At 36.8% G+C, this 26,174-nt stretch overlaps 1 protein-coding gene across 3 annotated transcripts in view; it reads left to right on the top strand.

Moving 5' to 3' along the window:
* LOC109675040 (solute carrier family 5 member 4-like) overlaps nt 1-26,174 on the top strand; it is an 82,522-nt gene that overhangs the window by 36,298 nt on the left and 20,050 nt on the right. For all 3 annotated transcript variants that reach the window (XM_020151872.2, XM_020151874.2, XM_020151873.2), the window contains exons 6-11: nt 13,942-14,047; nt 15,192-15,272; nt 16,589-16,809; nt 20,492-20,627; nt 22,171-22,278; nt 23,465-23,615. In XM_020151872.2, coding sequence (XP_020007461.2) covers nt 13,942-14,047; nt 15,192-15,272; nt 16,589-16,809; nt 20,492-20,627; nt 22,171-22,278; nt 23,465-23,615 — 803 coding nt within the window. The remainder of the gene's footprint in view (nt 1-13,941; nt 14,048-15,191; nt 15,273-16,588; nt 16,810-20,491; nt 20,628-22,170; nt 22,279-23,464; nt 23,616-26,174) is intronic.

Here is a 26,174-nt window from a genome sequence, read left to right as displayed (position 1 = left end):
CTTATCATGGAAGACTTTTATTGCTCCATCTATTTTGAATAATAGTTTTGCTGGATAGAGTGTCCTAGGTTGAAGTTATTTTCATTCAGTGCCCAGAATACCTCACTTCATGCTCTTCTTGCTTTTAAGGTTTCCATTGAGAAATCTGCTGTTCTTTTGATGGGTTACCTTTGTATGTTATTTTTTTTTCTCTCTTACAGCCTTCAATATTTTTTCTCTATTCTCTGTGCTTGTTGTTTTAATGATAATATGTCGTGGGGTAGTTCTATTTTGTTCAAGTCTGTTTGGTGTCCTGGAGGCTTCCTGTACCTGAATGAGTGTAGTTTTCTCTTGATTTGGGAAATTTTCTGTTATTATTTTTTTGAATATATTACAAATTCCTTTTGCTTGCACCTCTTTGCCTTCTTCAATGCCCATGATTTTCAGGTTTTGTCCTTTGACAGAGTCAGTGAGTTCTTGCATATTCCTTTCACAGGTCTTGAGTTGTTTGACTAATAGCTTTTCAGTTTTCCTTGAATTTCCATTTTATCTTCAAGTTCTGAGCTTCTGTCTTCTGCTTGTTCTAGTCTGCTGGAGTGACTTTCCCCTGTGTTTTCTATACCTGTTTCATTCTTTTTCTGAAGTTTTCCATGTAATGGGTCACTTCCTCTTTAATATTGTCATTTTTGTGTTTAATTCTTTTATCTCCCTATTTATAGTGATCTCTGTTTCACTTTGGTGTTTATTTAGGGGTCCTTTATTTCATTGTTTTGTTCTTGTGTCTTGTATTCTTTATTTTTGGTGTCTTGAAATTTCTTGAGTGCCTCTTGTACATTTTGGTTAACCATGTCTAGTACCATCTCCATGAAATTCTGTAATTACTTGCAGGATATCTGCTTTAACAGTGTTCTTGTGGACAACATTGGGTTCCTTGGTGTCTTTTATCTTTGTTTTGTTGTGGTCCAGAACTGGGTACCCATTTTCTTCATTTCCCTCTTAATCCTGTATTGAATTATTTTTTGTGTGTGGCAGGGGAATGGTTTCCATCTCTTTTTCTTCTTCTCATTGCTTCTATGGCATTGTGTAACTGTTCTTGATAGGCTAGTTGGTGGTTTCAGTCACCCGTTTTCTTTCCCTTGGTCAAATTTTTTTGTGGCTCTATTGAATTTTTAGCTAATTGTGTGTGTGCTGTTCCTGTCCCTGGTTTGGGTGTAATTTAGTGTTAACTAATTCACAGTGATTAAAAAAAAACCAAACAAACATACAAAAAACCCAAAGAAACCAATGGGGAGAAATGAGCAAATAAATAAGAAACAAACAAAAACTCCAGGTTTGGGATCAGTTGAACTTTAGTCTTAGTTTAAGTTCTGATTTTACTCCTCCAGTAGCCAGTCCAGGTGTTGGTACTTAAGCAGAAGCTCTGTCTTAGTCTTGCCAGCCTGTGGGTAGTGTTTTTCTTCTTCTTCTTCTTCTTCTTCTTCTTCTTCTTCTTCTTCTTCTTCTTCTTCTTCTTCTTCTTCTTCTTCTTCTTCTTCTTCCTCCTCCTCCTCCTCCTCCTCCTCCTCCTCCTCCTCCTCCTCCCCCTCCTCCTCCTCCTCCTCCTCCTCCTCCCCCTTCTCCTCCTCCTCCTCCTCCTCCTTCTTCTTCTTCTTCTGTCTTTCAGCAGCTGCTGCTTGGTCAGCTTCTCCCTCAGTGAGGTGTGGCAGCTCTGCAGTCTACCAGTTGTCCTGCTTTGAAGTTGGCTTATCTCTGTGCTTGTTTACTAGGGGCTTGTGTCTTTGCCTCATCTCCCTTCCCTGGAGCAAGGGCAAGGTCAGTGATCTGTCAGCTGGCTGCTGCAGAGCTGGCTGCTGCAGCTCAATGCTGCAGAGCCGTCTTACAGGGGGTGCCCAGGGTCTGAGCCCTGTAGCCTGCCACCTTCACTCCTTCCCTAGTTCAGGCAGCAGCCTATCACCTCCCTGCTGACAGCCCTCCTGCCATTTGTTTACTGATGGTTCACATGAGTTCAGCTCTTTTCCCCTCTCCCCTTCTCCGGTGCACTTTCAGTCACCCCTTCCCCCTCAGCTGTGCACTAGTTTTCAGTTCCATTGTTTATTTAGTTTTTTTTTTTTTTTTTGGCAGGAGGGAGATCAGTCTGTCCAGGTGGTTGTGCTGGTTTATCCCAGGGATGGCTGAGGGATACTGCATGATGCTTGGCTCCCACCTATTTGGTCTCCTGAAGGTCTCCCAAGCACGTTTGGAGCAAGCAATATGGGGGTGGCAGCCAACCTGTTCTCTCAGTGTATTGTGGCATGGAGAAACCTTCCACGGGCTAGGGGTTCAGAGTGCCAAAGTTTCAGCTCTCCCTGGTGCTTCACCTCTGCCAAGTGTGGCTCCAGTGTCTCAGCAAGGTCCCTGATTCATGGAGCTCATGCTGTCTGCATCTGTGTCCCAGTAACCATTTTGGATCCTCTCCAAGAATTTTTCATTTAATATTTTTGGCCTTCAGTTAATCACAGGTAACTTAGTTACACAACGTGCACATTATAATCGGGCAGGTAAATCATTTTGAGAGAGAGAGAGGATAAAGGAAACAATTGTAGGCATGACTCTAGCATAGTTGCACAGCTACTCTCAAGGAAACACTTGCAGCCTGAAACTACCTGGTCCACTGGGCAAAGCAGCGTTTCCTGTGGTCAAGTTTTTGTTATGTTTTGTTTTGTCTTGTGGGGCAAGGGGTAGGTCTGTCCAGGGGGCTATGCTGGTGTGCTGGATGTTTGCCAAGCAGGTTTGGAGCTGGCATTTGGCAGCACTTGAGCCTTCCTGTTTTCTCAGTGTAACATGGTGTGGAGAAATTTTGTATGGGCTGGGGATTCAGGGTGTGGAAGTTTTGTTTCTTCTTGGTGCTTTATTTCTGCCAAGTGTGGCTCCAGTGTCTCAGCAAGATTTTTTATTTATAGAGCTCACGCTGTCTGCTTTTGCACTCTAGACGCCATCTTGGATCCCCTTTCTTTGTCTCTTTTGACTTATTTTGGTTTAGAATCTGCATTGCCAGGTATGAGTTTCACTTGTCCTGCTTGCTTTCATGTTTCATTGTCTTGCAATACCTTTTTCCATCTTTTTACTTTAAGACTGTGCTTTTCTTTGCCAGTGAGGTGCCTTTCTTGTAGACAATGCATGGTTGTGTCTTTTCTTAATCCAGTGTACTAATCTGTGTGTTGTGATTAAAAAATTAAGACCATTAACATTCAGAGTTACTACTGAAAGATTTATAGTAATTCCAGCCACTTTCTTACTTTTGTAGTGTTGGATTGTTCTTATCCCTTGTTTGCTTATTTACTTGTCTAGTGAGATTTATTCTTTCCTGTATTCTCATGGTTGCATTTATCTTCCACTTCTATGTGTAGGTTTACTTGAAGTACAGTCTGCAGTGCTGGTTTACTGGTCATGAATTCCTTTAGCATTTGTTTATCATGGATGGGTTTTATATCTCCTTTGTTATGAAGAGTAGCTTTGCTGAATGCAGTGATCTAGGTTTGCAGTTATTTTCTTTCAGAGATTGAAATCATCATTCCTTGACATCCTTGCTTTTAAAGTTTCCATAGAGAAATCTGATGTTATTCTAGTGGATTTGTGTTTATAGGTGATTTGACACATATTTTGCAGCTTTCAAGATTCTTTCCTTGAAAGGAGACCTATTGAAACTTTTCCAGCAATTGGGGGATGGGGAAATAAGGAATAATGATGGGGGGGGGTGAATTCAACTATGATATATTGTAAGGAGTTTTCTAACTGCCACATGTACCCCCAGCACCATAATAATAAAACAAACAAAAAATTTTAGCCACAATCTAAATGTTCTAATGAATATATTGTCTTTATAAAATGGATATTTATTATTTTGAATTTCATAGTTCTTCTACTAAATTTTACAAAAGAACAAAAAAGATTCTGTCCTCCTTTCCTTGTTCCCTATATTTAATGTTTTCACTATAATATGTCTTCGAGAAACTTTTTCTGGTCTTGCCTATTGAGTGTCCTAAAAGCCTCCTGTACCTCTATGACTGTCTCTTTTTCAAGGTTTGGGAAATTTCGCCTATTGTTTTATGGAAAATCTTGTACATTTTTTCCTTCTTCTTGCCCAGAATTCATAGGTTAATCCCAGAGGTCTTCCATGTGCCATTTGTACTTGTCTGCTTTTTCTTTATCTTTTTCTGGATGTTCAAATACATGCACCCTATCTTCAAGCACTGATATTTTCTCTTCAATTTAATCCAGTCTTTTACATAGACTTTTTAAAAAAGCATTTTATTTGTATATTTTAGATGTATAGGGGAATTGCATTGTGACATTTCTATTTATGCTCATAATGTAACTTACTAAGATTCACCTCCACTATCATTCTCCCTCATCCATGTCCCCCTACTTAAAAAGATTTCAAATAGTTTCATTGCTCTATTTTCATACATAGATGTGTGTGTGTGTATATAAAGTACATCATCCAGTTCACCATCCTTCACCATCTCCATTCACCCTCCTCCTCTCACTAGTACCTACCTCCTAACAGGTCCTGTTTTACATTTCTATCCTTCATTTTTCAGTGTATACTCATTGTACAAAGGGATTATGCCATGGTATTTCACCCATCAATATATTGTACTTTAATTAGATTAACCCCCTTTATTACTCTCTGTTACCTTTTCCCCCATCCCTTATTACTCAACAATTTTCAGTGCATTTCAACATGTCATCTTCCTACACAGATCCAATGTATTTCAGTATTATTCACTCTCTGCCTTTATCTTTTCCTCTCCCTCGTCCCCCTAGTCTCATCAAATAGTTCCACTATTACAGACAAGGTCTATATATAAATGTTTGTAGTTGCATATATTTTTATCTATTGGCTCCATCTCCAAAATATGAGGAAAAAACCGACCTTTGTCTTTCTGAACCTGTATTACTTCACTTAATAGGATGATCTTCGTTTCTATCCATTTATGTACAAATGACATAATATGATCTTTTTGGCTGAATAATTTCAACTTATGTTTTGGGCTCCTTTGATGAATTCTAGATGACTGTGACTACATGCATTTGTCTATAAGGCTTCTTTTCTGTTGCATTGGTCTTCACATCTGTTTTGTGACAGTACCATACCTTTTTATTGCTATGGTGCTATACTTTATTTTGAAGTCAGGTACTGTGATAGCACCAGCGTTGCTCTTTTTGCTCAGTATTGCTTTGCATATTCAAGGTCTTTTTTGCATATATATGAAAATTAGAATTGATTTTTTTTTACCATTATGAGGAATGTAATTGGAATTGGAAGAATGCATTGAGCATATATGTTGCTTTTCTAGTATAGACATTTTCAAAATATTGATTGGGCATATCCTTAGCTTGGGAAATCATTCAATTTTCTGATATCTTCTTTGGTTTCTTGGACTATTTATACTTTTTTGTATAGGTCTGCTACTTCCTTTGTTTAATTTGTTTCTAGCTATTTTTAGAGTGTTATAAATGGAATTTTTTTCTAATTTCTTTCTCAGTCTGTTCATTGTTGGTATATTCAAAAGCTATGAGGTTTTTTATATTGAGTTTTTATTCTGCTACTGAATGTGGTTATGATCTCTAAGAGTTTTGGGTTGAAGGTTTAGGGTCCTTTTGATATAGGATCATGTCATCTGCAAATAGGGATAATTTGACACCTTCATTCTCTATTTGAATACCTTTATTTCTTTCCCCTTGTCTTATTGCTCTGACCATTGAAATTATTCTAATTTTCAATAAGAATGGGAAAAGTGGCCACCCCGGTCTCATTTTTGACTTTAGAGGGAAAGGTTTCGGTTTTTCACCATTTACTGTGATGTTGCCTTTAAGTTTGTGATATTTAGCCTTTATTTTATTGAGGTACATTCCTTCTATTCCTAGTTTCTTCACAATTTTTATCATTAAATGATATTGAACTTTATCAAAGGCTTTTTCTGCATGAATTGAGATGATCATGTGGTTTTTATTCTACATTCTGTTTATATGCTGTATTGCACTTATCAATTTGCATATGTTGAACCATTCTTGAATCTCTGGAATGAAACCAACTTATACATTATGCATCACCTTCCAATGTGTTGTTGAATTTGGTTTGCCTGTATTTTATTGAGAATTTTCATGTCTATGTTCATTAAAGAGATTGGTCTATACTTTTTTTTGGTTGTGTCCTTGTCCAGTTTTGGAATGATTGTGATACTGGCTTCAAAGATGAGTTTGGTAATAGCCCTTCCCTTTCTATTTCATGGAAAAGTATGAATAATATTGGTAATAGTTCTTCTTGAAATGTCTGGTATAACTTAGCAGTGAATCCCTCAGCTCCTGGACTTCTTTTTGTTGCAAGATTATTTATTACTGCTTCAATCTCATTGCTTGTTTTATATCTACCTAGGTGGTTTATAGCCTCTTGGTTCAATGTTGGATGGTTAAATGCACCTAGAATTTTATCCATTTCTTCTGGATTTTCCAGTTTATTTTAATATAGTTTTCCAAACTATTCCCTCATGGTTTTCTGGACTTCATTGGTATTTGTTGTGATATGCAATTTTTCATCTCCAATTTTATTAATTTGGGTCTTTTCCATCCTTCGTCTAGTCAAATTAGCTAAGGGTGTATTAATCTTATATATCTTTTCAAAGAACCACATTTTTTGTTTCATTGACTCTTTATATAACCATAGACTGTTTCATTAATTTCTGCTCAAATTTTTATTATTTTTTTCCTCCTGATAATTTAGGGTTTCACTTATTCTTGTTTTCTAGGAGCTTGAGGTCCAGCACTAGGCTATTTATTTGAGATCTCTGTTTTTTTAACATTGGCACTCATAGCTATAAACCTTGCTTTTATCACTGCCTTTGCTGTGTCCCATATGTTCTGGTAGATTATGCTTCCATTTTCACTAGATTCTAGGACCCTTCTGTTTCCTCCCTTATTTGTCCAAGGATCCACTGATCATTCAATAATGTGTTGTTCAGTCTTCTATGTGTTTTAGCATTTTTTGTAGTTTCCCTTACTGTTGAGTTCTAGTTTTATTACCTTTGTATATCCTTTTTGTCTTTCTTCTTCATTTGTTGTCCATCCTTGTGATTTTATGGTTTTATATTCATAAGATTTTATTATTTTCATTTCTTTTTGTATTTATGTTATACCAGTGCATTTTATACTTTGTAATGTTTTCATGATAGTACATGTTGTCCACTTGCTTTCAGATACAGGATTCACTTAAGCATTTCTTATAAATCCAGTCTGGTAGTGATTAATTCAACACCCAATTCTCTTCTGTCCTGTAAGTTTGTCACAATTGGGATCTTAAATTTCTCTGAATATTTATGTGTTAAAAACTTGCTCTACAGCTGATGGATTTATGGGGGAGGGGGCTGGAAACCTTAGGAAGCAATCACTATTTGAAGGAATTAGATTATTAGGAGAGTATCCTTGAAATATATATTGGTACCCTGGTCTTTTCCTCTTTCTCTCCTTGCCTCCTGGCTGCTGTGAGATGAAAGTTTTCTTTCATGACATGCTTCTGCCATGATGTACCACTGCACTGCAGGCCTAAAACCAGCTTGCTAGGCAGCTGAGCCAAGCAACTAAAACCTCTGAAGCTGTGAAGCAAAAATAAAACTTTCATCCTTGTAGATGATTTCCCTCTGATATTTTTGTCACAGTGACACAAAGATAGCACAAAGTTTTTATTTAGAAATCTGCTGCTAGTCTAGTGAAGATACACTTACATATAACTGACACTTTTACTTTGCTTCTTTTTAGATTCCTCTTTATTTGGACTTTTGATATTTTGACTGCAATAAGCCTCAGAGAAGAACTCTTCAGGTCACATCTAATTGTAATGCTTTGAGGTCCCTAGACCTGAAACTATACTGTTTTCAAAATTTGGAAAGTTTTTGCTAGTTAAATGAATGTTCTCTGTCTTTTCCCATTCTTCTACTTCTGGATGACTTATGATCAAAAGCATTTATAATCCTAATGGTGTCTCTAGGATTGATTTATTCTTTTCCTTATAGTTTTGTATCACTGTGTTATTTTAAATACTTAGCACAAAGCCTAGAATTACTTTCTTCTGTCTTAGTTATTTGGCTATTGAAGCTATCGACTGTGGGGCATTTTTCTCTTCAAGATTTCTGTTTGATTCCTTGTATGATATCTTACTCCTTTCTGGATTACTTATTCAGCATTCAATTATTTTCATAATTTCGTTGAATTGTCTGTGTTTTCTTGTTTCTTGTATTCTTTAAAATTACCCTTTTGAATTTTTCATTCAGTTCTTTTCTTTGGGGTCATTTACTAGAAAATTATTGTGTACCTTTTTTGCAGTACTGGGGTTTGAACTCAGGGCATACACATTAAGACACTCCACCACTCTTTTTTGTGAAGGGTTATTTGGAGTTAGACTCTTGCAAACTATTTACCCAGGCTGTTTTCAAACAATGATCCTCCTGATTTCTGCCTCTTAAGTAACTAGGATTACAGGCATGAGCCGCCACCACCTGGCCTATTGTGTAACTTTAGAGGTATCTGAGTGTCTTGTTTGTTTGTGCTTCTTATGTCCCTAATTTTATATTTGTACATCAGGCAAATAAGTTGCATCTAAAACTTTTATAGGGTGACTTTCATAGTAAAGACTTTCTTCTGACAATTTGTCCTTCAGTATCAGTTAGGTAAATTATGTTGGCTTGATTCCAGATGGATATATTATTGTAGTCTCTGTGACACTTCTTCAGCTGTAAAAAAACATCAGTGATGCCTGCATATGTCTTAGCTACTTAGGCTGCAGTGGTTTGAGTGAATGCTCCACGAGAGAGGATACAGCTCTTTTAAGTGGGAAAGATTTGCTGGAAATCTGAGATTCATCATACATGGCTGGTTATGTTGGAGCACTCATCAGTATCCATGGGTGACCCAGGGGTAGGACTGCTTTTATGAGCCCTGGTAGGTGAAGTATGGCTGTCTTAGCAGTAAATTTCTGAGGGCCACACAGAAGTGGAGTCACTCTAATGAGCCTGGGCAGATGTAGTATGGCATGCCTAATAGCAAGGGTGAGATTCACTTCAGTGTCTGAGGGCCATATGGGGCAAGGCCTCTCTGGTGGACCTGTGTGGGCACAGCATGGCACTTAAGGCATTAGAGGTAGTGTGTCAGGGTTCCTTTTTCCCTGCTTTCTCACATGCATTTGTTGTTTATTTTCTTGACAATACCACTCTGGTTGAGATGATATGGAATCTCAGTTTCATTTTCATTTTCATTTTCTTTATGGATAAAGACGTTGAACATTTCTTCATGTATGCAGTAGGCATTTGTACTTCATCTTTTGTGTATGGTCTGTTCAATTCATTTCCTCATCTGTTAATTGCATTATTTGTTCTTTTGGTGTGTATTATGTGAGCACTTCACACATTCTGGATATTAATCCTTTGTCCAATCAAGAGCTTGCAATGGTTTTCTCTAATTCTGTGGGTTGTCACTTCATTCTGGTGTTTGCTTCCTTTCTTGCACAGCTTTTTAATTTGATGCATTCCTACTTACCAATTCTTTCCTGAGGAATTTGAGGCCTTGTCAGAAAGTAATGGCCTATGCCTATATCTTCAAAAGTTTCCCTATGTTTTCCTCTAGCAATTTTAGTCTTGCATTACAGTCCTTGATCCAATTTGAATTAATTTTTGTACAGGGTGAGAGGTAGGGATCCAGTTTCATTCTTCTGTATGTGGTACCCAATTTTTCCAGCACCATTGATTGAAGAGGCTGTCTTTTTCCAATGTATGTTTTCCCCTTTATAAAAAATCAGGTTACTGTAGCACATGGGCTTATTTCTGTGTCTTCTATTTTATCCCATTGTTCAGCATGTCAGTTAATTTGAACTCCGATAAAATGATAGTTTCAGCATTGCTCTTTTTACCAAGGATTTCTATGGCTACTCAGTACTTTTCCATATGAACTTTAGGACTGATTTTTCTACTTCTGTGGACAATGACATTGGGATTTTGATCTGGATTGCAATGAATCTGTAGATTGCTTTCAAAAACTGTAAATTACTTTATATTGTTGATTTTTCCAACCCATAGGTATGAGAGGACTTTCCATTATCTAATGTCTTCAGTTTCCTTCTGCATTATTTTTACTTCTTTCATTGCTGAGGTATTTCACATACTTAGTTTAGTTTATTCCTAGGTATTTTATTTTTTGAGGCAATTGTGAATGGAATTGTTTTCCTGATTTTTTTTGCCTTTTCATTATTCATATATAGAAAAGCTACTAATTTTTGCATGCTGATTTTGTATCCTTACACTTTGCCAAATGTAAATATTCAAGTTTTATAAGTACAGTCTTCAATTTACATAGTTGTTGTGTTTCTGGAAAATTTCAGTGGTGACAATTATAGAAAAGTCTTCATGTTTGTAAAGCTGAGTTAGGTACTGTGTTTATAGAAATCTAGAACAGGTTTTTCACCAACATGAATATATAGTTGGAGGATAAAGTGGCAGGTCTTGTTTCAAATCTTAAGAGTAATAAAAATCAACTATCTTGTACTACATGTCTTTCTATTCCCCAATTTCCATTTTAAAAATCCTATCCCTATACCTTCTATGTCTCTTGGAAATTTACTTAATTATTTCTAACTACAATGACTAATATGTTGTTCCTACTTTTATGGGGTGGGATCATATGGATATTGGAAGGATCTGAGTTAATGGACTCATACCCAAATGGGACCAGCACATGTTTTGTTAAAAAAGAGTCCAGGTGAGCTGGATGCACATATTGCGGGTCTTGGAATTTAGAGCTACATGACCCCAAGTCCCCAAAGTGAACATGACCTTGTACCTACAGCTCTATATGTCACATCTCCAGAGCTTCCATCCTTTCGATGGGCTCTTCCAACTGCCAGGATTTAAACTAGAATTTATAATCCTTTTATAAGTATTTCTTACTATTTTAATTGATAGTCTCAGTAATTACTATAAAGCATACATAATTTTAGCTTTGGTTCCCTTATGCTTATCATAATGATTTTTCTCCTTAATCATTTAGAAAATTTAGTGTGGTTTTGATTTGCATTTCCTTTATGGCTAGAAATGGTGAGCACTTTTTCATGTGTTTTTTGGCCATTTGAATATCTTATTTTGAGAAAGTTCTGTTTAGTTCAATTGCCCATTTCTTAATTGGTTCATTGATTTTAGGAGAGCTTAGTTTCTTAAATTCCCTGTATGTTCTGGTTATCAGTCCATTGTCTGATGTATTGCTGGCAAATGTTTTCTCCCACTCTGTGGGTGGTCTCTTCAGTTTAGAGGCCATGAAATGTTCATTCCCCTCATCCAAATCATCTACATTTTCTTTGGGCTTTCATTCTTCCCCCAACTCTGAAGATGAGGTAACTTCTTTTTTCTAAAAGGTCAAACCTTCAACCTATACCTGTCCTGATCTTATCTCTTCCCACTGTTTCTAGCCACCTGTTTTATAAATATCCCTATTATCCTTTTACCCCTGATGTTTTACTAGCTCTCTTTTCACTAAAATGTTCAAGTGTCTTCTTCCTAACAATAATTATTGCATTGCTCTGAGTTCTTTCTACCTCCTACTTGCTTTTTATCATTATTCTCTAATGACAATTATCAAAGAATAATTGCATAAACTGATGTGATTTCACTATATTCTCACTTTCCATTTACTCACCCAGCATTCTTAAGTCTGGTCAGTACAAAATTGATCATCTGCGAATGATATCTGACTTCCAAGAAGGAAAAATTTTATTGCACATGTATATATAGTAACAATTAATGGAAATTCATAAATGAAGAGCTAAGTGATAGAGTACAGATGAAATACTGTGGGAAGGAGGAATTTAAGCATGAACCACCTTACACACACACCCCAAATGGTCTACAGCAAGAAAAGTTATTGGACCTGAGCTCAGCCATATGTATATTCAAGATCCTGGGATGAGAAAATCCAGGTTTGGAAACCATATGGGAAAAGATGTAGAGTTAAAACTGAGTATGATGATTTGAAAATAATTGAGTGGTTGTGTCATATTGTACATGTTGATCTGGTTATGTTGTCCTCCAGTGATTTTTTTCTGTGTTCACAAGTACTTGGAACTCAGGAAAAGGTAGATATCCAGGATCCCAGAAAACAACTGGTAGACCATCACCCCATCAGTTGCCTTTCAGCAGTGTTAGAATTCTACTCCTACATAAATATAAAGAGACTGTAAAGATGGTTAGGCCCAATCCCTACATTATATAGCTGATCACTTAGTTTTATGCATTTATATCATGAATTATTGTCAAGGCTGGCATGGAATCCATTTTCCTGTCTATCAGTATAGAGCCCTTTTGTGTTGTGAATGTAGTATGTGCATCATATTACAGTGCCTCTAACATAAAGAAACAGTGGGATCAATGTTCACATAATGAAACATGTATAATAAAGAAGCACCTTTCTTTTAAATGTTTATTATGAAATTATTGTTGTACAGAGGCACATTGTGACATTTACAAAGTAAACAAGCTCCTTTTAGGAGTTCTTACATAGATTTTTCTTCCTCTCCCCCAAAGATGCCTATCATTCTGATTACTGACACTTGAACTTATTTTGGCCTCTTAAATTTAATAGCAACATAATCAAAGAGTGTATAATCTTCTGTTTTGTGCTTCATTTTAACCAGCATTGTATGCATAAGATGCATCCATGTGGTTGGTTCAGTTACTCATTTTCATTGCTACAGAACATTGAATTAGATAACTATATCAAATCTGTTCAATCATCCTAAAGTTGATGAATAAGGATGTGGTTTTTATTTTTCCCTTATAAATAATGCTATTATATAACTTCTTTATGTTCTTAGTGCCCTTGAGAAAATATTTCTGTGTATTCAAGTTGTTCACCTGCTTGACCATATAATATCCATGTGATTGATATTAACAGATAATACAAAACATCTTCAATATGTATGTATTTACACTCTCACAGTGGTATATAAAAGTTCATATGGATTTCCAGAATTGTCAATGCAAGTCTGAGGTTAATTTGTCCAAACGTCTTGCATTTTGGACTTCACTGGATTGCCTTACCTTGTTTGTTTGACTATATGACTTCTCTGTTTAATGTAGAGATTTGTGAAGTTTCAAAACAATGCAACCATAGCCACCATCTTACCAGCATGATTTTTCTATATTATCACTGTTCCTAATAAATTTAATTAAGTAAAACCCATAATAGCACATAATAAAGTGTTTGACATTGTGAGCTTTTGAGTCACACTACACAGATGCACACCAAGAGCTTAGAACTTGCAATCTGGTTGACATACAGCAAACTGCCTCATTCAACATTTCCTCAGATGCAAAATGATGATAACAGCAGTATCTAACTTACAAAAAATGTCAGGGAGTAAAGAAGAGTGGATGTAAATTCTTTCACAAATTCCACAAAGAAATACATCCTTGGTAGCTCAAGATTTCCAAATAAAAAAAATCATTACTCCAGTCATCTAAGAAACAGACCCAATCCTGTATATAGTTATAGGAGAATAAAAACATTCATAATCACAAAATCTTCATTGACAAATAAGAATGCCAATTTCAAGATTATATTTTTGAAAATACCCAAATCAATAGAATTACTATGACAAAATATTGACTCTCTCTAAGTCTTGTGATACAGAAAAAGGTTTCAGGACATGTCACCTCATTTAATAAATGTCTTTGCTGAACAATGAACTAGGAGTTATGTGGGTAGAGAAAAGAGAATGAAATGTTGTTTGATGCTTTATTGAAGATACTGTTGTGCAGACATCTAAGTGGAGTCTTAAATTAAAAGATGAGTAGAAGTCTACTTGGAGAAGAAGAGAGGGGAGAGTAGACACTAGTGCAGAGAAACCAATGGCCTGATGCATGATTATCCTAACTGTTTTATTTTCAGTCAGGCTTATTTTCTGGAGCCATATTCATCCAGTTGGCCTTTGGATTGAACCTTTACCTGGCAATCTTCATCCTCTTGATTGTCACTGCTGTTTATACAATCACTGGTGAGTCTACTGCAATACCCTGTCATGCTATCCTCTAATGTATCTTATCTGATCCTGAAATTAGTAACCTCAGTCTTAGCCTTGTCATTGCCAAAGAAAGGATACCATTTCAGGCCCTCAATGAGAGCCAGTCACAGGACCAGAATAAATATGATATAATCCTCATTATTCAAGGTGAGCACTTTAATTGAGGAAAATGATGAGGTAGATGGGATGGAAACCTTATGGATGCACCTTAGCTGTGTTTGGATGAGAGACCATGTCTGATATGAGACTAGAAAATGCAAGGTGAAACTCAAATTAACACAAGATGCCAGGACATGGTAGGTGAGCTATTCTTAGCACAATTAAAAGAGGAGTGAAAACTAGGTTGATTTTGCAAAGCAAGTATGTACCAACAGTCTAAGCTTTTGTAACCAGATTGGTGTAGTGTCTCATGCATACTGACTTAAGAAAATTAGTTAATTTTAAGTTAGCTGGAATGGCTGAGTTGGAATAAATAAAGAAAAATAGCTTGAATAATTAAGACTGTTCTGAAGCTACTTTTGTACTTTTAGCATACATTTCACATTACATACAGATAAAGATGTTACTCTTCGGTTTTCAAGATCATTCTTGCTTACTCATGACAATCTTGTAAAGGAAATTTCTTTCTGACTAAGAATCTGATGAATCTATAATTGAAAGAGAATTTTTTTTCAATATTGCTGGAAAACATAGGTAAATGACTACTTCTTATATTCAACTAAAAAAACTGTGATAGATCCCAACACTAAGATAAAGTCAGTTTTGCTAGACTTTTGAGAACAGGGACACTGTACTAAATGGGAACAATGAATGAATTTTATGACAAATTTTCATGATATCAAAATTTTGCCCTATTCCCCCATATAGTATTCAAAACCTCACAAAGACAGAAGTCCTCTACAGAATTTTGAACCAGAGCAAGACAAGAGAAAGAGGAAATTAATGAAATACATAAGTACTAAAAGAACAATGATGTCGAGACACTCTTGGGGCTCAGGGAGGAGTTATTGATATGTTTTGTGTTAAGTCAATATTTGGAATAAAGGAGAGCCCAGAGGTGAGATCAGATGAATCAATACATCTAAATAAAATGTTCTGGCCCATTTTTCTCCCACAGGGGGCTTGGCCTCAGTGATTTATACAGACACCCTCCAGGCTGTCATCATGGTGATTGGCTCTGCTATTCTCATGGGGTTTGGTAAGTAATGACAGCCCACGCTGTACCCTAGACCCTGTCTGCTCTGTAATGCTGCTTCTCCCATGCATTTGGGTCATGTTTTCCTATCACATATATATTTACACTTATAGAAATGTCTTCCAGGCATCTTTAGAGCTTTATGATCTAAGTATGTAGAAGTGGGAAAGAAGAGATTTTTTCCTAAAAGTATTGCTTAAATTATCATTTTTAACCTTAATTTATTTGCTTTTTATTTTTGTTGTACTGGGATTAGAACTCAGGGCTTCATTCTTGCTAGGGAAGTCCTTTACCATTTGAGTCACTCTGCCAGCACTTTCTGGGTTAGGTATTTTCAATATAGGATCACTGGCTTCATACAGTGAACTTCCTCATCAGTGCCTCCTGAGTAACTATTATCCTCGCTACTCAGGAGGCATTGTTGCTAGATAGAACACAGGTGCTGACACAGGTGCTAGATAGAACAATTTTTATAAATACTTCTTTTAAAAGAATAGATTTCATTATGTTGCCTATATCTCCTGCTAAGCTGTGTTCACACCTTGGAAATTCACTTGGACAGTTCCAGTACAATGTTTGATACTTGGTACATGCTCAATACAATAATGAAGATTTAAATGAATATCAACATCATCTCTGCAATTCTCTGGCACTGTGATAAATTTCGCATCATTTGAGCCTATGCTAAATGGCCCCAGAGGCCTTTGTTCCTCTTTCTAAGATCAACTACAGTTGTTGTGTTCACCCTGATAATCCTAACCAGACCAGAATGGGCTGAGTTTCACCATCTCCCTTCATCACTTTTAAACTGCTGCTTCCAACTTGTTTTTCTATACAAATATTTAGTTTTATTTTAACATTAGAATAATACAGTGTTGTACCAGAAAAGCAGATTGTGAGTAAGGTCAGAACAGCAGGGCTCTGAGACAGGGAACAGTTCATTGCTTCTTGTTTCTTTCTGATGACTAAGTCCATCAGGCTTGTTCTGTGAACTAACCATCAGGTTAATCTCTGCTTTGGATGGTTGTGTGACAGCAGTCTCAGTGTGTTGGATCACAGACACTAAGCCAAAATTTCAAAGGGTACCATAAGAAAAACGTTAAAGAATCATTTGCTTTATGTACTTTGTGAAAATTAATTTGCTACTGTGGCCAATGCCAATGAGGTACCAAAAAGACATGAATCATGGGAAAAGTTCACTGATGATCTGACCGGGCTAACAGGAGATGCTTGGATTCCTCCACCTCAAAGGAGTAGTCATGAATATCAGGTGTTATAAATGTTCAGGTGACATTTCATTTTATCTGATGCCTTTTTAGCATTTCATGAAGTTGGAGGCTATGAGAGCTTTATTGAGAAGTACATGAACGCCATCCCATCAGTAGTGGAGGGGGACAACCTGACAATCAGCCCCAGCTGCTACACTCCTCAGGCAGACTCCTTCCACATTTTCCGAGATGCTATCACTGGAGACTTTCCATGGCCAGGAATGACCCTTGGAATGACCATTTTAGCTCTGTGGTATTGGTGTGCAGATCAGGTAAGCACAAATGTTTGTGTGTAGGAATACATTTATGTTGCTTTTTCTTTTCTCATAGAAAAGCATCTTGCTTCTATTTTGTGCACTTACACATCATTTTAAAAAATCAAATATTTCTTTAAGGCTTGATATAAAAAACATATTATTTTTCCTCCTCATTGCCTTATGTCTTTTTCCTCAGAGACAAGCACTTTCACTTCTTTCAATTACATGTTTTGTTATTTGGGTCTGTTCTTTAAGTGCTCAAAGTGTGATTTATGAAATATCAGTGTAGATGTCATGTTGGAAATAGAAATAAACACTCTCAGTATTTCTCTTACTGACTTGGAATTTTATAATTAACTTTCCCCCAAGAGATTTAAATAGTTATATTGCTCCATTTAGATTTTCAAGTTTTAGGATTTTTCTGCTGACTTCCCATGATAAAATCATGGACTTCATATACATATATGAAATAGAATGAGGAAACCTCTTGAACCTGCTTTAAGTGAGGCATGGAGGGTTTTTCAGTGGGGAAGAAATAGTAGGGGTGAGCTAACAAATATACAATATAAGATTATTTGGATGTGTTACAATGGATCCCCAGTACAATGAATACATCCAAACAAAAATGAAAAAACATATTGAAGCTCATACACAGGCCTATCTCCTGATAAATCACAATTTGGGGAGAGATTGCCATGCATACTGTTTCCGTGATTATGAAAGTAATTTGCCACTGAGCCATGTGCTATATCTTAGTTGATTTAGCATTAGCTTTTCTTTTATCCTGAAGTTAGAAATTACTTTTATTTTAATTTTTCTTGATAATTACTATTTATTATGTACCAAATTCTATGAAAATTTGTGAAAGATGCACTTTGTACTTTTAATAAAGAAGGGTGAAGGCTAGGAACCAGTGGCTCAGTCCTATAATCCTAGCTAATTGGGAAGCTGAGATTGGGAGGATCACAGTTCCAGGCCAGGCAGACAGGAATTTTGTTAGACCCCATTTCAATGGATAAAAAGCTGATCATGGTGGCATGCACCTGTCTTCCCAGTTACTGTAGGAAACATAAAATAGGAAGGTCATGGTTCAGGCCATTACAAGCAAAAGGCAAGACACTTTCTCTAAAATAATCAAAGTATAAAAGGGCTACAGGCATGGCTCTAGCAGTAGAATGCCTGCCAGGTACATGAATCTCTGAGTTCTAACCCCAGTACCTACAAAAAGGAAAACTGACATCAGCAACATGACAAAATAGGACACCTCTGACTATTCCACCTCCCACAAATACAGAGAGTAAACATCTATACGTGAATCAGTTCTCCTGAAGAGCAGAATCCAGCTGAAAGAGCCCTACGCTCTGAAAAACTGAAAGAGTGTTCACATCAAAATGGTTAAGGACAAATGGAGATACATTAACTCCAATGACTGGAAAAGTTTGGCTACATACCTTTTCAACAGCTCACTGTGGTTCTGGTATCTAACAAGCCAGTACCTTGGAGGCTAGACTATGCAAAAAATTATAAAAAAACAATTATAGCTTGAACAGGAACAATGACACTCATTATTTCTTCCCCGACTTACCCCAGTGACAATCAGCCCTACAGTCTCTTCCTAGAAAATGGTTAGAGGACCTTACTAGGAAGAATAGTATGGATGGATGGTGCCCTCTGGTCCTTCTTCTGTGGCATGAACCTGAGACTTATGTCTGCAATACCTCAATAGAAAGAGGCTGAAGACCTCTCTATACCTGATAGAAATGAGGACAATTTCTCCACCTTGTTCCTTGGTTTTCTTCAGTAGTTATCCCATGTAAGGTGGTTCCTTGGAAAGAAGTTCTTAGAATTATTCTTGATATATCAGGAGAGTGGGCACACCCTGAAGCTTCTTCCCTGTATTGCTACAGCAATAAATCCAGATCTGCATATTCTTCCTTCAAGTGGGTTCTGATCCCACTGAATGTGCCTAACTTTTACAATCTTTGCTAGAGATGATAGAGATGGCCCGAGGTACTGGATCCTAAATTACTAGACTCTGGGAGTAGAGGGAGCTCTGCACACCTGAGACTCCTAAACCACGAAATACAAATAAGATGACTTCTACACTCACAAATAATCAGCAGTTAGCTTCCCAGCTTCTAGATACTTGGTATTTTCAAGAGGACAGATATCTGTCTCATACTCTCTCTTTTGTGTATGCTACAATAAATGAAAGATAGACTCTGGCTCTCTGATTCTCTCCAAGTAAATAAGGAAAGTTAAGAACACCTACCACCCAACCTCTCAAGATACATCCCAAGATGTTGATTTCTATCCTACTTCCTTAAAGGCAATAGCAAGACTTCTCCCTATAATTTCTGAGAAGTCAGTAAGAACAAAGACAGAAGTTAAAACAAACACAAAAAGTTTGGACTCACCTCGAATCTCTTGTTTGATTGATTGGTGAGGAACAGCTGGTGCCCAAAAACAATTTACCAAGACTTGTAGAGGTGGTTCTTTTGTCTAATACACATAAATGTACACAAAGAAGAAAAGAAAATGAAGAAACTGGAAAATACATTCCAAAAGAAATAATGAGAAAAATACCCAAGAACTGACTCTCATGAAATGGATATATGTAATTTACCAAACTAAGAATTCAAAAGAACCCTTAAAAAGATGCTCACTGAGGTAAGGGGAGCAATGTAGGAACAAACTGAGACCTTCAACAAAGAGATAATAAAAGTTTAAGAATAGCAGACTGTAATCATTGAGAGGAACAATAAGATAATATAATCCAAAAGTTCAGTAGAGGTCAACAGCAGATAGACCAAGCAGGAGAAAAGAACAACGAACTTAACAAGAGATATAGGAAAGCAACCCATAAGGACCAAAAGAAACAAGAATGAAAAAAAATGAAGAGAGCCTATGAGATTTACTGGACATTCTACCACTGAGTCATGCCTCAACATCAGAGAACGCAATATAGAAAGCAAATAGTAGGGGACTTCAGGATCCTAACCAAAGGCACTTACTGAAAAATTCCATCCAGGAGTTGAGGAATATTCATTCCTCTCAACAATATATGGAACATTCTCCAAAAGATCATGTTAAGCCAGAAAACAAGTCTTAACAAATTTTTAAAACTCAACCATATCAAGTACCTTTTCTGATCACAATGATACAGAAGTGGAAATCAGTAACAGTAGGAACTTTGGAAACACTTACACATGGATGTCAAACCACATGCTCCTGATCAACCAATAGGTCAATGAAGAAATGTCACAAGAAATTTAGATGTTTTTTGAGCCATAGGAAAATGGAAATACAACATACCAAATCTGTATAATAGTGTTAAAGAGATCTGAAATGGCATTTGATAAAAATAACACCTACAATAAAAAGGGAGAAAAGAGGACTAACAGGACTAGTAGAATTTGTGCTTAGTACCTCTGAGAACCTGGATTCAATTTCCAGCACCCAAAAAAATTTTGGGAAAAGAGAGCTGACATCACTTACTGTGATGATAAATCTGAGAGTCACGGAGGAGAAATAGTCTGCAAAAAAAGAGTAATACCAACCTTAATTCAAAGTCCACTATTGTCTGCTAACCATTATTTCCTTTTTTCTTAAGGTAATATTAAACACTGAAGTGGGACACTCACCTTCTTTGAAATCATTCCCGTTTTCTCAAGAGTGTTTCATGTTTTCCGGGCAGGTCATTGTGCAGCGCTGCCTGTCTGGCAAGAACATGACTCACGTGAAGGCTGCCTGCATCATGTGCGGCTACCTGAAACTCTTGCCCATGTTCCTTATGGTGATGCCTGGGATGATCAGCCGTGTTCTCTACACAGGCAAGCCATGAATCCATATGTCCTCCTCTTGTGCTTGAATTCTAAGTCTTTTACAGATATAGAAAGACTAGAAGAGCCATTTGGTATAGAAATAAAAGCAGAATTACAGGTGGAAGTAAGCACTTGTGCAAAGACAGTCAGAGGCAGGAATATTTGACAGCTTCCATATCTCTTTTGTACCCATCTGCCTGACACATGAGTCCTGTTCTTGTGAGAGACTTTAATTAAGGTACCCTGGTGAATATGACAGAAGGGCCCTGGAGGATGAGGTAGACTTAACAAATGTGAGCCAAGTAAGCTTCCATAGTTGAGATTGGTGATATCTTTGACTAAGGAAAATCTTTGATCTGTACTCTAACTCTTTGGTCCCTCTGAGACAACTACAGGACTTAATCAGTTTTCAATGTTTGGAATCAGGTTATTTGAGAAATGTTAAATTCTGTGTCAGATGTGATTAACTGGTACTATTGAAGTTTTTCCTTAAAACTTATTATGAAAAGTGAAGGGCGCAATGGATATATCAAGTATGATATATTTGATACATTGTAAGAACCTTTGTAAATGCTACAGTGTATCCAACCCAACACAACAATAAAGAAAAAGAAAAAGCAAAGGAAAGATAACCAATCTGTCTTGGCTAATTGGGGACTCATTTTTAGTGGGAAAATCCATCAGATAACATGGTATTCACCATGCTTTCTCAACTAGAATTAACCTTATTTCAATTACATTCTAAATCAATCATCACATGAGCAACTTTACTTCTTATTGCAGTATTTTTATAACAGTAACAAATGTAGAGGTAACTTTCAGGCAAGGACTAGTCAAATAATGTTTGTATTTCTCTTTATGGAAAACTGCACACAAGATACTAAACATTATGTCAAGAGTTAGAGAAATACTAAGATTATTATGTTAAAAGCAAAATAAGGCTATAAATTTTTATCTCAATGATAACCAAAAAGACATTTTTTCTGTGGACAAGAATGAGAAAGGAACAAAAATATTTTAAATGTAAATGTATTATTTTTCTAGGCAGTTTTAATAGTTTCTTCCTATCTCTCACTATGATGTGGTTTAAGCAGAAATTGCATCAAGGTACTTTACAACTGCCACAGAGGTAAAGAATCATCCTTCATTGGACAGTCACTCAGTTAACCAGCACAGGTGAGACTTCTTAGGTGAATGACACTGGATAAATGTGTCTGGACATGGGACCTAGCTTCCTAAGTGTAGCATTGTTTATTTCTTGGATTCACTGCTTCTGGTAAAATGGATTCTCTTGCCATTTTCTGGATCTATTCCCTTTGTTTACTCTTGTGTGTCAACTTGGCCATATCCACTGCTCAGAGGACCTACAGGTATTAGACATTCTGGAGATTCCATTATGGGCAGTGACCCAATCCATTATAGCAAACTCAAAGTTCAATATACAATTTCCAGACAAGCGTGTTCCATATTATATCTTGTCTTTGTCCAATGGTTGTGGATTCTGCTTTGGTTGAGCCCTGCTCACTGAAATCACGTTCACGTATCTTCTCAGATAAGGTGGCCTGTGTCGTCCCTTCTGAATGTATGAAACACTGTGGCTCTGAAACTAGCTGCAGTGACTATGCCTACCCAACACTGGTGCTGGAACTGATGCCAAATGGTAAGTAAATGTTCACGTTCAGGCAGCCTTGGAGGCCGGGTGCACAGATGGCTTGCCTGGATAGATGGAACTTGAGGAAATATTGTAGAATAATCTTTGGTGATTCTTGCTTCCATTAATTTAATTCTATTCATCAGACATTTCTTGAGCATCTTACATAGGCTGCAAGCCATATGATGACTCTAGACAGTTCAGAAATGAGTAGTTTCTTAGAATGATCCTATTCCTCCAGATTTAAGACTGGCTGTAAACTCAGTCAAGAACATTTAGATGAGCTATTTGTCAAAGAAAGAGTTGTATAATCACAAACATAAAAGTAGAGGATTACAGGTTAACTAATTACCTTGCTTTCCTTTTCTTTGGCCAGAGATTTCAAACTAATATATTCCAATCTACATGATTTATACATATTTATTAAGTACATAGTATTTTTCAGGCACTAAGCAGGAAAGGTCAGTGAAGTAAGCAGAAGTAGAAATGTCCCTACACTTTGAAACTTCATTATAGTTTTGCAATACAGAGAATAAACCACAACATAACATAAGTAAATTATTAGGATTTCAGGAGGTGGCCAGAAAGAAATGGAACAGGGTGCAGAACTCTAGAGTGACCAAGTAATCTTGTAACTTGTGACCATCAAAGGTTGGCTAACACTTCTCTGCCCCTTCCCTTACCAGCACACATAAGCATTTTCAAAATGAAGATAGAATTTCCCCAATACATAGCATGGAACACAATCCACACCACCCTGTCCCAAGTTCAGGGTCAACTAATGAGCACAAGGAACTGAAGTGTAAAGCTCCCCTAATGTTTCACAACCCTCAGTTTTGCCTACAAAGGCTTTACAACAGTGCCACCCACCAGCCCTCTACCTCTCCAGTTCTCTAAGTCTTCAGGGATCAAAGACTTTCTCTTCCAAAGAAAGAGGTTACTGGACTATTTCCTCTCTACCAAAATTACTTTCCAGCAGATAACTTCTAAGTTAATATTTATAACTAAATGTCTATACTGGATTAACTTCAAATCACCAGAAAATTTGATCGATATTGATGGTTATTGATAATTACATTAACTAATCCATATTGTATATGACCCATTTGTCATACAATAGCTCTCTGATTTAGCAAAGTACTCTTGAACCATGGCATCCAGCCTAATCAATGCTTGCACCCTTTTTCTGCTCCAGGACTGCGAGGCCTGATGCTGTCAGTCATGTTGGCCTCTCTCATGAGCACCCTGACCTCCATCTTCAACAGCGCCAGCACCCTCTTCACCATGAACCTCTACACCAAGTTGAGAAAGAAGGCATCAGAGAAAGAGCTGCTGATAGCTGGACGGTGAGAGAGTCCGAATTTCTAACTACAGTCCCTGAGTATGTGGTAGACATAAAATGAGCTACAGCTCCCTGGTCTTTGGCTTCTGTGAAAGCAAACATAGAGTTAAGGAGGAACATTAGAGGATTTTTAATTCCATTTTTCACTGTCCAGATAAAAAACTGAGGTCATACTTTTTAGTAGCATATGTGAAATTGTGCAATTTAAGGGTTTTATTGTGACACTTCCACACATGCAGTAATATACTTTGACCATATTCGCCCCTTCTATTACTCTTTCTTTCCCTCTTCCTCTCTCCCCCTTTTCCTTCTTCTTCCATCTCCCTAGTAGTTCCTTTTCTAGTTGTTTTTCCCCTAGCTACCACAAATGAGAAAACATCCCTCACCTGTCTTTGTGGGTCTGGTTTACTTTACTTAACATGATAATCTCCAGTTCTATCTATATTACAGAAAATGACATAACATCATTCTCATAACTGAGTAAAACTCAATATGTATATATACCACATTTTCTCTATCCATTGATCTATTGATAGTCACCTAGGTTGATTTACTACTGTAAATATTAATGAGACCATACATTTTCTCACATTTCCTATTTTTACTTCAACATTTAAAATGTTTGCAGGTAGAGTGTTATATTCATTAACATCTCTATGGAAAATGTGCCAAACAAAGCATACAGTCATACCACAATTACAGAATGACATACTTGTGACTATGTGCACATTTACATGAAAGTTTATCTGGGAAACACTTTCTAAATACTTGAGTGTTTCACTGTATTAATTTCCATAAAAAATGAACCATAAAGAATTTCTAGAGAGACACCTAAATATGAGACATTTTTTAAATTTTCAAACTCTTAAATTACTCTGCCTACTTACCTTTGTCAGGAACACTTAATTATATTCAATTCTTTTTCTTTTCCCCTCAGTAGCCAAGCCAGGAGGTAATTTCTTCCATTTTCCATAAGTCTTTCTTTTATAACATATTACATAGTTATCACCACAGCATCTTGATTAGCTAATGAGGTAGGTACGTTTTTCAATGTAGTTTTGAGGCATTTATGAAGTAAAGCAAAAGAAAATAGTCAATGTATACATTATACAGTTTTTCTTTTTTCAGTAGTTGTTCTTGAAAATGCCAATAACAGTGGAAATTGAACAAATGTTGCACATACTTTCTTAAAAGACAAAGAAAAAATGTGAAGCCATGCTTATAAATGAAATAATTGCTTTCTTAAACTTTCCTCTTTTTCCTTTATTGTTGTGCTGGGAGGGGGTACACTGTAGCATTTACAAATGTTCTTACAATATATCAAATATATCATATTTGAATTCACCCCCTCCACCACTCTTCTGCTCTGCCCACCACACACACACACACACACACATACACACACACATTTCTGGAACACTTCAAACAAGTATCATTTTTGCATTTACATATATGTGAACACATTATTTGCATTGTATTCATCCTCTTACTCTTTTCCCCTTCCCACCAGTGCCCACCCCAGAGCAGAATCTGTTCCACCCTCCTGTTCTCTGATATTTTAGAAGAAAAAACAAAAGATAAAAAGAGAAACATGTCATTTTTGCTGCTTTGAGATAAAGATAGCTACACAGGGAGTTTCCTTATGTTGTTTCCATGCATATATATATTACAACCAGAATTGGTTCATCTCTTCTAGCCTTCTTCTCTCTTCCTTAGTCCCCATCCTGTGATGGCCCCAGCCAGTTTTAGATTTCTATATTCATTCCTGTACAGTGAGCACATCAACTTCATTCAAGTTTTTAGTTCCCTTCCTTTCCCTATCTCTCCCGTGTGCAGCCTCCCCTTCGTGTGACCCATGTCCATAACACTGCTGCATTTGTTTCAGGTCTACAATCCGCACACGAGGGAGAATATGTGGCTTTTAGTCTTCTGAGCCTGGCTAATTTCACTTAAGATGATGTTCTCCACTTCCATTCATTTACCTGCAAATGTCAAAATTTCATCATTCTTTGGGACTGAGTAAAATTCCATTATGTATAAATAACCTCATTTTCTTAACCCATTCGTCATCTTGGCTGTTTTCATAGCTTAGGTATTGTGAATAGTGCTGCAATAGATACGGTGTGCAGGTGCCTTTGTTGTACACTGACACACATTCCTTCAGGTATTTCCCAAGGAGTGGATTGCTGGATCATATGACAGACCCAGCTTTAGTTTTTAAGAGTCTGCACACTGTTTTCCATGGTGGTTGTTCTAGCTTACATTCCCACCAGCAGTGTATGAGGGTTTCTTTTCTCCCCCATCCTTACCAAACATTTGCTGTTGGTGGTTTTATTAATTTTTTTCTTTTTTTATTGTCGCTCTGGGTGGGGGTACACTGTAGCATTTACAAAGGTACTTACAATGTATCAAATATGTCATACTTGAATTCACCCCCTACCTTGGTGGTGTTCTTGACCGTTGACCGTAGGTGGAATCTTAGTGTGGTTTTGATTTGCATTTCCTTTATGGCAAAGGTTGGTGAACACTTTTCTCATGGATTTTTTAGCCATTTGAGCTTCTT

The sequence above is a fragment of the Castor canadensis genome, chromosome 18, assembly GCF_047511655.1.
Source record: "Castor canadensis chromosome 18, mCasCan1.hap1v2, whole genome shotgun sequence".
Lineage (NCBI taxonomy): Eukaryota > Metazoa > Chordata > Mammalia > Rodentia > Castoridae > Castor > Castor canadensis.
The sequence above is the reverse complement of the archived record's forward strand: the minus strand, read 5'-3'. Positions and strand labels throughout refer to the sequence as shown.